The 13,558-nt window shown below is 37.5% G+C and overlaps 1 protein-coding gene across 4 annotated transcripts in view; it reads left to right on the forward strand.

Annotated features, from left to right (window-relative positions):
- GLCCI1 (glucocorticoid induced 1) overlaps positions 1-13,558 on the forward strand; it is a 51,611-nt gene that overhangs the window by 14,424 nt on the left and 23,629 nt on the right. For all 4 annotated transcript variants that reach the window (XM_064411001.1, XM_064411012.1, XM_064410982.1 and 1 more), the window contains exons 2-3: positions 5,432-5,583; positions 13,448-13,534. In XM_064411001.1, the coding sequence (XP_064267071.1) occupies positions 5,432-5,583; positions 13,448-13,534 (239 nt within the window). The remainder of the gene's footprint in view (positions 1-5,431; positions 5,584-13,447; positions 13,535-13,558) is intronic.

Genomic DNA, 13,558 nt, shown 5'->3' on the forward strand with positions numbered 1-13,558 from the left:
ACTGCTTTTAAATGTTTCAAAATGCTAGTATTTTGTTTTAAGCTATTAAAGAGATTATGCTATTTAATTTGAAATGATGAAGGAAGAGTGCAGTAATTTCATGGTTTTTTTTCTTTTCAATTACATAGAAGGGTGCTGTGGGGTTTTTTTAAGATCCTATTTAAAATCCTATTTTTTGTTATTTTGTGTGAGCAGTACATGGCAAACAGCATGCTCTTTGTTGCTCTGCACCTTTCTGAACTGTTAATGCAGTCATGCAGCCATTTAGCAGATTGGGTCAGAAACAAGTCTGTCAGTCACTGGCAACTGGGAAATGTCTTTTGAGCCAATAGATCTCTTTACTTCTCTGGAGTAAAACTTCAGGGGACCCCAAATCCCTTGTTAATCTTTTTCATGAGAGATTTTGGCTCCAATTACAAGAGAAAAGCCTTCTTGAGAATAAAGATTGAAATATTTTTTTAGAGTGGCCTCTAAATCCCCATTATTCAATCTTTTTCCTGGCAGAGTCATAGAGACAAGTTCTGCAAATTAAACATGCACCAGTTTGACCATCTACCTACATAATTAGAGCAGGAGAGACCAATAAGATGTACATTCAGATATCAGTACCATGTCACTATATACATGCTTAAAAAGCAAGCAAAAAACCCAAACAAACGTCCCTTGACCAGACTCCTCAGAGTTCTCTTGAATCCAGAAATCTGCTTTTATGTTACTCAGGGAATCACTGTCCAAAGTATGCAAGAGCAAGTGTATCTCTTTTTCATGCTTTTACAGGGTGTAACAGGAGAGGGGACTTTAATTAGCTGTAGGACAGTCATCAGTAGCTGCTGTGGGAAATGTGACTTAAGTGATGCCGGGCCATCATTCACTGTGGGTCACCATTCCTCAATATTCAGCTTTCCATTTCTAGTTTTTGATTTCCTAGACTGCATTCCCACATAAATAATGATAATAATCATTATTTCAGAAGCACTCACACAGGCACTTCTGCATCTCATTGGGTTAGTAGAGTGTTGTAAATTTCTTGTCAGATCTGATAGGAATGTCCTAGAAATATCTGATACTATTTTATGGTGGTATACACAGTCTCTGAATATTTTTTGGGCCAGACTATTTGAACTCTGACTTTGTGGCTCTTGAAAAGAGTCTTAAGCAGACTAGGATATCCATCATAGTGAGTCTTCCCAAGAGTATTTTTGGAGAAAATTCTTTTGAAGTTAGTATTTATTTCCTAGATAAAATCTGAAATTCTTCAGGAATGGATGAGTCCTAAGCTTGGGACTCATTCCATGAGTGGCTTGTAACCAGAAGGTTGTGCAGGGTGCAAGCAACTAAACTGAAGAGAAACGACATCTCATGAAAATTATTGTGGAATTTACTACTGATATTTCATGGTCTCAGGTTAATAGTTTAAGTTCAAGAACTTTCGAGAAGAGAAGTTAAGACATTACTTTTGGCAGGACAGTGTCACAATTAGCCGACATCAAAAGGGAGATGACAATACTCTTGGTTTCAAAGAAGAATGAATTTTATTTTTATTTCATGTTTTTCACTCAGTTTGAGAAGAGTCTGTGTTATCTGAGATTCTCAGGATAATTTTAGTCCTTTAAAATTAGTTATATCTGTGTAAGTAGTGGAAAAGTTCTGGCCAAATTTGAACTGGATTTGCTAACTGTTGAAACATGGGAAGAAAAGATGTTGACAGGTGAGCTCTGGTGGATTGAGCTGAACCAGTTTTTTTTACTGCTACCAATGCTAGCTGTCAGTCTTGCTGTTCTGCAGGTGATTTTCCTCATTGCACATGTGGCACAAAGCTATTTAAGCTAAAAATGGACTGTGAACATGGTTTTCAGATTATGTGCAGGTTAGCTGCCTCTATCCTAGACGAGAAGGCAAGCTCTTAATTTTAGAGTTTCAGCAGGTTTTATTTATTTTTATAGGTTTTATTTGAGCCCCCTGTCCTTCTCAAAAGAGCTGTCCTGTTAGGCTCTTACTGAATTACATTTTGCTGTCAGAGAAATGGAAACCTTTTTTCAGTCAGTCTAGGTGGCATAACTAGGATTCTCTTTGCTCTCAATGCAGCATGCAGAATCATGATTTCATGCAGGTTATTTTAGTTGATTCCTGCTGGGAGGTAGGATCATGCTGAATTTTGCCAGCTGTAGTTTTCAGGTGCTCCATTGTGTCACTTTGTGTAACATTCATAACTAGAATGGTGCAGCAATTTGTCCTAAATCCATGCCATTAAAATTTGTGACATGTATCAAGTAACACATAGAATCGCAGAATATTCTGAGTTGGGACTCACAAGGATCATAGAATCCCACTCTTAAGAGAGCAGCCATACAGGGGTCAAACTCACAACCTGGGCATTACTATCATCATGCTCTAATCAACCAAGCTCATCTCAGTGGTTGTGAGGTATTTTGCTTTGCTGCAAGCATATGCCTTGCTTTTCTTATTTCTAGATAACTTCCTCAGGTAATGTTACACTGCTTAAGTGCTGTGATCTTAAGTTTGCTTATTCTGGAGGTAGGGCTGAGTTTCATATGATATGTCTCACTTGTCACTAAAACAACAATCCTTTGACTTACTGCTGCAGTAAAATCCATTCATACCCTTGGGATATTGTCAGATGGGTTTTAGTCTGAAACTTGGATAAAATCAGTCTGTAATTTTAGAGATTTCTTAGTATTGTTGAAGCCTTTCTGAATGCTGAAGTCTGTTGGCTATCTTCAGGAGCTGTTGAAGCACTTCTGCTATTTTGATTCTCTGAGAAAACTGAAGCATGAAGTTTCCAACCAGAGAAAGTGATTTGGGCTGGAGAAGGGTATTCATTATAGTAGCATCAACATTCCATTGATAATGAAAATTTGGGAAGAAGTGTTATGTAGTAGCTCCCTAGAGTAGTGGGAAGCCAGATGTATGATGAGGTGAGAAAAGCAAGATTAAGAAATAAACTCTGAGAGCAGTTCTAATATTTAGAAAACTACTTAAGCTGATCTGATCTGCCACTATTGGGGTCCAGTACAGTGATGCTCTCCAGGGCATCCCATCATGTCTGAGTACATTACTATACAAGACACTCTGTCAAATGCTAATTTGCAAAACTTCCTTCAAATGTCATGCTTATAGATCCCTTCTCCTTTATTTTTTGTGTTCTAATGATGCATCGTAAAAGGTGAGGAACCAAAACTGTTATTGAACAGAATACAGGGCTGCTGCTGTTCTAGCTCTCCTGGTGGTTTCTGCCCATTATGTTGTGCCAACTCTGCTGTAATGGGGAAAACCCTGTGTTTATGACTTTAGGGAGTGCACTTTAGTTTTCATTACGTTAAACTCAGTGGATTATTTTGCCAGGTGGATTCACACATCTGTCTGTGCATGCCATCTCAAAGGAGATGGAAGGAGTGCAGAAAACAGTGGAATAGGGATGACATTAAATTAGTGTTAACTTGAATTGGTTTATGCAGTTGAGAAGTGGTTTATTTCCTTAATTCAGGGAAATATTGATGAATAGTAGGGACTTTGGAAACCACGTCTTGAACTTCTCTCAGCTTTAAGGCTTGACAGTGTCTTGCAGTCCACTGCCAAGATGGCCATGGAAAAACAAAACTAGTAATTTTTGGTGGTGTTGATTTCTCTTCAGTTTTAATGGCATTATTTTAGTTATTAATGTTGGGGTTTCTGTTGCCTTTCCTCGGGGTGTAGAACAAGTTACAAGCCTTAACTAATTGTCTGGTTGTATATATTTTGTTGTGTCTTTTGGTCTTGTGTTTTATTTGGTTTAGTCCTTACTTCCTCATCTTCAAACATTATCTTGTGCATTGTTTCTGACTTGTTTTAAAAGGGTTTTTTTTAAGAAACTTTCAAAACTTGGGCTGAGAGAGTAGCATAGGGCCATAGCATGACAGGGAATGTTGGAAGAATTCTTTGTTGCTTTTTATCCATTAGGTACACTTTTGTTTCAGTGCAAATGTAAACACGACTTTAATGTTTAAAATTTGTCATCTCTGTTTTGCATTTCAGATTTTTTTAGTTCTAATAGTTCAAGGATCATTCTTAAAATGCAGATTTATCACAATTGGAATCCTGTAAGGATAGATCTGTTAGAAATGGTAGAGATTTGATTTATAGATAAGGCAGTCAGAATAATTATAGTATAAAAGTCAGCATGATACATTACATCATGTCCAATTCACAGCATTATTTAGAACCCTTCACCTAAAATAAGTAGCTAATGCAGTGTTTCAGCAGGTCTATATATTTGTCTAAAATGGTCTGGGTTAACACTGTCTTCATATATCATACTATAACCATACTGTATTAGTGCAAGCTATACCCTAATTGTGCTGAATGCTATACATCACATTGATGATGGATTCTGCCTTTTCAGATCCATCACTTCTAGGTAATACACAAATAGAAAATACTTGTGAAGGCCAGTGGCCATGTTTGGACTCAGAAGGGTGCCAGCAGGTCTGCTCTCACGTTTGGTGGGTCAGATCAGTGCATGGCATGTGACTAACTTGGAAGTTATGTCACTTGTGAACTTCTTTTACTAAGGGTGAGCAGAACACACAGTAGCTGCCATGTAGGGCTTAGGTTGGCTAATGTGAAGTCTAGAAAGTGAGTATATGAAGTAATTTTGCCTAAAGGATAAAGGAGACAAAGACAATCCAGAGACCATGCCATAAAATTCTGTTCTTTCCCACATCAATCTCATGAATCACCCTGCACTTTGCTCTCCGAATGAAATGCAAGAAAAAGTGTTCCATGATCTGGGTGTATGGCAAGAATAGTACAGGGAGGGGTCGAGGACTGCTGGCACAATGATGAGTGAAAACAAACAAGGCAGCTGCTCTGACCAGCACTCTGTCAGAGGGAAAGATGGAGTCACACTCTCAGCTTGCTAAGGCCTGCAGTGAGATCTTGTAAATAGTATGGAATTGATTTAAATCATGAAATAATATGGAAAAGAGTGTAAATTGGATATGCATCCTCTTAACAACCACGATTTTTCTCATGATTTGCATTTTAGTATTTAGAAAGCTAAGCAAGCTGACTTAAAAAGTGCTGTGCTATATTTTCTATTTCTGCATGTCTGGCTTTTCTGAGTTGCATCATAACTGTATTTAAATTTGCTTGGTGTTTTTTGTTGATGAAAATACATAGCATAAGTAGCCCAGTTCTTTGTGGATATGAACGCCTTAAGGATTGGGGTTTTTGTAACTTTTACATTTTCCCTTTTCTATTTGTTTTTCTTTTGTCTGTTGTATTTGCTTTGATGTGATGGCATTCTTTTCAGCTTGGCATTTAGACAAAGGTTTCTGATGTATTCTTGCCATTGTGTGTCATAGCTAGCTTTTAACATTTCACATCAAATTTAGCCTGACTTTTTTGTTGATTTTGTTCTGGTTTTCTACAGTGGACAGGCCAAAATCCCAGCAAATCAGAACTTCTGGTACCATAAGGCGAACTTCTTCTTTGGACACAATAACAGGACCTTACCTCACAGGACAGTGGCCACGTGATCCCCATGTACACTACCCTTCATGTATGAAAGATAAATCTACTCAGGTAAAAGCAGTAAAACAAGACAACAGAGATGTTTCATATAATTGATGTCTGCTCAATTCTGAAGAAATGTGGATTCACTTAATTTTATTAGAAATATGAAATCCTAAAATAAGTTACAGTAGTCTTTTTTTAATCTTTGCTAATGCAGTAACATGGTATACGACAATAATATTTTTATGCTTTTAGAAAACAGTTGTTAAAAATAATTTTCTCAGTGTGGGAAGATCTGTTGAGCTAAATAAGCAGATATCAATCTTAGCCTTGTATCTGGTTTATTTTGAAGCTGCTATATGCAAAATTGTGCTGAGTATTATTTAAGAAAAAGCGTCCACATATCAATGGCTGACAAACTAAAAGATTTTACTAAATCATGGTAATAAATCTGTCAGTCTCAAAAACTGTGTGTTTGTGTGTGTGGGGCTGAGGGAAGGACACTGAGGTTATTCATTCCTGATAGTCTTGTGATAGCCTTGAATTCTCTTCAGGGCTCTGTCCTTAGTAGGACCCTCTGGCAGGTAGGTTGCTGGGGCATTCTACTGCTCCAGTGCTCTTTGCCTAGAAAGGTGAATGTTCTTTCTTGCCTGCTTCCTCCTTGCGCTGGAGCTTGTTGCCTGCAAAGATGATCACTGTCAAACAGATTAAAAAGACATAATTCTAACCACCCCTCCCCAATTATTATCAAAGGAGCTGCATTCTTTTTTCCAGCAGTGCTTTTGAGGTTTGGAATAAGCTATCTGAGGTCCTCGTCCAAACTAAATTGGAAACTAGAAGAAACCAGCTCTCTTTAGTTACAGTTTCAGTCTAACAGGCCATGTAGATTTGGTTGTTAAATCAGTTGTTTATCTCTTGTGCCACGATTCTGATCCATAGTTATCACAGGTCTTGAAATAGGTTCTATGATTCTAATCTTTTGTGTAATACTGAGTTTCTCAGGACAAGTTAGAATGTATATAGAAGTTTCTTCATCTCTAAAATACGGTGTTATGCAGCACAGGAAGCCCTTTGATGGGGCAAAGATAAGCACAGAATGCTTAGAAAAGAAAATAGTGTGTCTGTATGTTCAGAAATATTACTTAATGAATTTGAGAAACTGATGATTAAAATGTTCCAAGAAAATTTTTAGAAACTGTAAATGAGGACCCTTTGTAAAAGGCTGTCTTCATGTCCTGCTTATTTTGAAATGAGACAGTCAATTTTAGCCAAAAAACAGCAGTCATATTTACTGTCAAAAAGATCTACTTAAAAAGCCCTTAATCCTGGATTTATTTTCAAGATGCCTTACTTTCACAATACTATGACTTTAAGGTCTTTCAGTTTTGAAAGCTTTGTAGTTACTGTATTTCTCAACCCCTTTCTTAAAATGCATATCCGTATCAATCTTTACAAATACTCATATGAATAGAAAATTTAGAATATTTAAACATTCACAAACAAACATTTTCACTAGTTACAGAAAAAATAAATAAACTGTTCTATAAATATTTCAGCTCCAAGTATTTGGCAGTAAAATTGCTTTCCTAGCGAGCTCAAGTAAGTGTTCAGGTTATGTGAACATTTGGCTGCCTCCCTTTGCCTCATTCAGAAACTAAAAATGAAATTTTACCTTTTCAGCATAAGTATAAAAGAGAGGAAAAGCATACTGTTGTCATTACAAAATGAAGTATTATTTCAAAGGGGTAGGAGCAGGGAGATCTCAAGGTTTGCATTTGTGGATGTCTTCCAGCATGGGATTGTGTTACCTGTCTTTTTATTCAAATTGTGCCAGACTCAAGCATTTATCAGTGCTTAAGTTGAGTCACTACTTGGGACTATGAATATGTAAAATGGAACAAGCATATTGATACGCACAGTGATTTCCAGTTGGAGGGCTTTTTTTGTTTGGTGGGGGGTCTTTTTGTTTGGTTGGATTTTTTTGGTTTTGGGGGGTTTTTCGCTTTTGTTCCCCCCCACCCCCCAAGATAAAATGCTTACTAGGGAGGCTTGAAGATGATCATAAAACACTGTCTTATGTTTTGGTGTGTGTCTGGATTTTTGTTGTTTGAGCTCTGTGTAGTTTGAAGTATATCTAATTTCAAGAACTAAGGATGAGTTCCAAGTCGTTGATAGGGTGCATGCATAGCAAATTAAGTTAAATAAAAAGAAGTTAATGAAAATCAAGAAACCATTTTTCTGTATGAGCATGTTTCATTGGAGAATAAATTATCTCTTGTTTAACTTCTAAATTCAAGAACAATGCTGCCAGTATAACTTACATTGTAGGTGGAATAATTATTTCTCTTTCAAAGGTGTATTTTGTTCCTAATTAAATGTTAACCTAAAATCCAAATTTTGTGTAGCTTTGTTAAGGTGGCGATTATGGCTGTTCCAAGTTTCTTAGAATTCTTGTTTTTAAAAAAAGTGTTTCTGGTCTTCATGGTGATCAGATGAACCTTTAATGAGCTTTATTCCAAGTCCTTGTTTCCACTTAAAGTCTTTCAACTTGTACGATACTCATTAATAAAATGTTTCTTCATAATAATATAAGGGAGGGAACAAAATTTTGCTTGGTCTAGTTTGTCGTATCTTATAGAATAGGAACTACAGTTCATATTTCTGTGTCCGTCTCACTTACCCCAAGTGTTTTGACTGAAAATACAGAAGAGAAATGAAGGTTGTTTGCTTTTGGAGAAATGCACCGTAACACTGCATTGTGGTATTTGTACAATTCAGTATTTTTCAGAATTCTGTATGTACGTTTGTGTGTGTATATGTGCATATGCATGCAACTAGCTGATCTTTAAGGAGAAGCACATTTTGGACAACCAGAGTTATGCAATTTTATTTAGTAGTAGAAATGCAGGTAAACTTCCTACCATAAGAAGTTACTTGTGTTGATGCACTTTGTGATCCCCTTCCCGAGTTCCTCCATTGTACTTTCTTCTCCTTTTGTAAAATCTGAACTTTTCATTAAGGCCATTTAAAACTCAGTATAATTTCATTCCCCATTTTTTCTGTCTCTTCTGGGAGCACTGATGGAACAATTTTGAACACCACTTCTTTATGCTTTATCATTTAAGTATTTCCCCCTTTACAGTGTAAAGAACAACTTAATATTGAAATGGCTGTGTCTAACCTTGGAGTCTTCAGAAACATTTGGATAATTGTCAGAGTGGATAAATATAATTATTTGGCAGTAGCTAAGTAATTTAAACGACACTTATAAAATTAAAGAAGAGAGATTAAAAAGAAACGTGATGTTGATGTCATAACAAAAGTATTGTTGGTTAAAGTTTGTCGTGGAGTCTTTCTCAATCTAAATAATACAAAGAAATGAACAAATGGCCCAGTGGCATTTTATTATCCAGTGATTTCCAGTTGATGACTTAGGCATATCCAGCAGTATTGGAATCCAGTTTTTCTCATTGTGTATGGCAATTAGGTATGGAACAAATGAAACTGAAGAAAGTTTCCAAAATGCCTTTCAGAATTTTTATTTCTCTTTAACTTAGAGAATAGTGCAGAGTTTCTAGGCTTAAATGTGGTCAAGGTCGGTCAAGGCTTTAGTATAGCTAGCTGTCATTAGACACTTTTTTTTCTTATGGGTAGATTTTTTTTTTTTCTGTAATATTAACAGACGTGAACAAAGAGGCTCAGTTCCATGAAGCTTTTTTACTGGTGTATTAGTTGTAATTGATTTTGTGGGATATTTTACATCGGAAAGGACAGGGAATAAGATACGTTGTAGAGCTGTGGATTTGTCATTCTAACTTAACCTGTCTGATGTTTAAGAGTCATCATCTATAGTCAAATTGACTTCTAACTTCTTAGGCAATTTCTCTTCGTAAAGTTTCTAGATGACCTTTGAATGCTTTAGAAATACCTGAAAACCCATCAGTTTTTATTTTCTAGTGCTGCCATTGGGTTTCTTTTGAATGTGAAAGTTCTTCAGAAACATGTTGCTTTCCCTGTAAAGCATAGACTTATGTAGATATTCCAGAATGCGGGTTGGATGTAGTAATTGGAGTGAAGGGATGGCAATAAATATGAGATACTTAAGGTTATACAGTCATATTTTAGGTTTAGGTAGGTTGGTATGTTATGCAGTCATTCTGATCTAAGTGGAAAGAATGTAGGTGTATGTCCCTGGCATGGGTGGAAAAGCAAGGCATGGTTACCAAATGTGTTGGAAGAAGTGCTGATCTCCACAAAGCTGGGTGAGTTAGAACTGTGGTAATTGTGATTTACATGAAGACTGAAGAGAGCAAACAGACGTGGCACTCTGAGCATGTCTTATCCCACGTGTCAGCTGAAATGGACCACGAACCTTAATATCTTATAAACAAGGGATCCATGTCTTGTAGGTACAGCATGCATTATCTAGTGTTTTCAAGGATCTCCCCCTAAAGTCTTAGTTTCTTAGTGTGGCCTTGCAGGACTAATCCTTCTTCATGAAGTTCACCACATCACTTCTGTGGTGCTCTGAAATGTTACCAGTTTCAGAGATAGTGCCTGACATCTCTTGCTATGAGAGGTACTCTTGCTCTCCCTCTGACTTGAAGTACAGCAGCTGTGGTTTTGTTTGTGATTCAGAAATTTTTCTTCTAATACAATTCTGAATTACATTCTGGATTTAATTTTTTTTTCATATATTTAACACTTCATAAGTACACTGGCAGCTTCAAGTGAAGGCTTTTGTTGATAAGCCTGTTTTGTGGAAGTTGTAAATAAGATGAGAAAACAACTTCCATGAAATGTGACAGATTGTGGGTGCTACACACCCCCATCTTATTTGTGATCTAAATGGCAGCATTTAAGTGAGATATGAGGTGTTCATACATAAGCTAAACTTAGAAAATCAGAATTTCTGTTTGAATACAACAAGTCTGGGGTGCTTCTGTTTGTTTTTTTAAAGCTTTTGCTTGAATACAAAGATTTGTTGTTACAAACTCAAAATTATTCTTCATATAATGTGGATTCCAACATATTGCAAGCAGCAATTTCCGGGGTTTGAAGAAGACTATCTTGCAATAATATTCTAGTAACTGCTTATGTATTATTTTTGTAAAGCTTTTTCTTTTTTAAATTTGCCTCTAAATAGCACATAAATGTAACACTGTCTGACTTTAGTACTGTGCTAGGGACATCATACAATGTTTGTGATCTAATACTGCAGGTAGAACTGGGGATCACAAATAGTCTGCCCCCTGTGTATATACTGTGTATATCTGCTTTGCAGGTTGTGTCGTGACTCAGTTTACCTGGGGCTGAAAGCATCCATGTAGTCCTTGTCTCAAAGGAGATGCTATTTGATTGGAAGAGAATGTCAAAGCATTCTTGAACAAGTACAAAATTTAGTATTACATGAATAGATATTTTCTGATTTTTATTTTTGATTTCTGAGTAGATCCTCTGTGCTATAAGGATTCCCACCTCTCTCTCCTAGCAGTCAGTGGTGTTGTTGATGAAGGTCTTCAGGGGTTGATCTTAGTTTGTGTTTTGTCCTTGCTATCTGAATCAATGTCTGTGTTTATTAAAAATACAGTTGGGCTCGTGTGTTGGGGTTTGTTTTGTTTTTTAACAGTTTACTTCTCTTTATTGAGAAAGTCAGTTTGGCTTTTTAGATTCTTGATATCTTTTCGGTTTTTCAAGCTGTAGTTGAAAGGATATGAGCTTATAGTGATCCCTGGTACATCCTTCTGCACTACAGGTAGGTATTTAAGCCCCCAAGCTGCCTGGTTCTGCCTCATCCTGGTGTTCCCCAAATGGTGGACCAGTGCTGTATTCAGAAAACACTTTTTAGAAGATAAATTTTAGAAGATAAATTTTCTCAGAATTCCATTTTATTGCTGGTGTTGTGTGAGGGTAGGGTTCCAGCTGTATTTGGGATATAGTAAAATATTGTAAGAGCAATTTAAATTGCAAGTTGTAACAGATTGTGAAAGCCTGTGATTTTAAAAAAGTAAAAAATGTTCCGCATTTTCACTAGTTCAGGAGGAATCTGCAAGCTACTTCAATGTTTTTTATTAAAAAAAAAACATTTAAAGCCAACAGAATGTCTTCCACACAAATTTCAGGGAGATGAATTTGCAAAACCAAGTAATTATTTAGAAGGTGGCTCTGTTAAAATGCAGAGCAAGCAGATGCACACAGCACAGGTAGCACATGCATGTGGCAGAGGCTCTGCTTAGGGTCAGGAGAGTTAACTGCTGCCTGGCTGAGGGACTGCCTTGTCTTTCACGTAGTTTTAAGTAGCTGTTTTAACTTTTCACACTTGATTTTTTTTTTTTTTTCGTAACCACATTATCTTCTGATTTCTTCCCCATGCCCAACAGTCATATAGTCAGTACACAGAACTCATAACTTTTCATATAGGGACTTATTTTTTATTTTCTGGGAGCATGGAATAAAAACTTCAAGACTGACTTTTTCCATTTGGCTTTCTAGTCACCCACACAGCTTGCTGGGCCTTTGGTTGAAGTATTACTGGTGGTGTAAAAATAACAGAGAAAAAGCCCCACCAAAACTGCGGAAAGTGCAGGGGTGGCAGAAAACACAGGAGGGTTATGTAGGCCTGTGCACACAGAGACTGAGCAGATGCAATATTAGCACAGATGAGGTGGGTGCTGGGCTGTAGCCTGTATAATCCCATGGCAGTGTGGTGGTTATGAAGGTGCAGGCCATGCTCTGAAGTTACAGTTCTGAGCTTGATGCCGTGGCTGGCCTGGGGTGGCCTGGCCCTGGGGGCTGTTCCCAGCCCCCTTGCAGGGCACTGAGGAGCTCTAGGGGTTGTTTGATGGTGTTCTCCAGAGTGGTGCCCAGCCTCCTGCCTGGGCCAGACAGTCTCAGGGATCCATGTGGGTACTGCAAAAGCTTCTAGATCCTAGATGGGAAGCAAGAGTAAGGAAAGCTGTGGAGGAGCAGGGTTTCCATGCATGAGAACAAGTCCCACAGGCGTGTGGATCCCAGATCCTATTTGTCTTGTGGGCTGGGGTTTTGTCTCCCTAGAAGAAGTGTCAGCAGTGGTCCCCTCCCTTAAAAACCCTATGGACAAATTGTTATTTTCAGTGGTACAGTTTTATTTCTTGTGTGCTTACTGGGGAAGAGTCAGCTAATACTAGTAGGAGTTGTTGGGGGAAAAAAATCCCAACATAAGCAGATTTATATTTATGTGCCTATAGCACTGAGATTATATAGTTCATATGTCAAACTCTTCCTGAATTTTACATGTTTTCATTGTTCCTGTGACTCTTTTGTTCAGGAATTCTGGTGGATAACCTCAATTTTCATGATAGCCTTGTAGCAAATAAGCATAGTGGTTGAGAGTTTGGGCTTTCTGATGCTTCTCAGTCTTTGGGGTTTAATTTTAACTCCTACATCTAAGGACGGTCACTAGACTTACAGGCTTTGAGATATGGTTGGAAAAGGCCTGCTTGTCACTGTGCTGCTCATGTAAGTTGGTGCCAAAAATAATAAATGGTGTATAAAACTCCTATCAAGTTAGAGTTAGGAGAAGGGATTGGTTTTGTGGTCCAGTGGTTGAGGAAGACAGACTTGAGTTTGTTCTACAGTTTTTTTTAATGGTGTGGTTTTTTAAACTGTGCTAAGTGAAATGTAGACATGGATGCCAAAGCATAGTGGGAGCAGCTAGGTAAGGTTTTGATTCCTTCTTCAGTAATGTGCACTGTTCTCATCCTTTGTAAATGAGAAACTTTGTTTTCTGTGTTGCTTTTTATTTATTGAGATTATTAGTGCTGCCTATCAGATTCTAAAATTTATTCACATAACTCTGACACTGCCTAAAGAGTAAAGCAGTAATGTGTGCCAGAGGTTTTTCTCACCTGGAGAACTCAGTACAACATATTTTCTTCTTTTTTTTCCCTTGTAGACACCCAGCTGTTGGGCTGAAGAGGGAGCAGAAAAGAGATCACATCAGCGCTCGGCATCGTGGGGAAGTGCTGATCAGCTGAAAGAGGTGAGAAGTTTTGCACAGTGGAGC

This window comes from Passer domesticus, chromosome 1 (genome assembly GCF_036417665.1).
Source record: "Passer domesticus isolate bPasDom1 chromosome 1, bPasDom1.hap1, whole genome shotgun sequence".
Lineage (NCBI taxonomy): Eukaryota > Metazoa > Chordata > Aves > Passeriformes > Passeridae > Passer > Passer domesticus.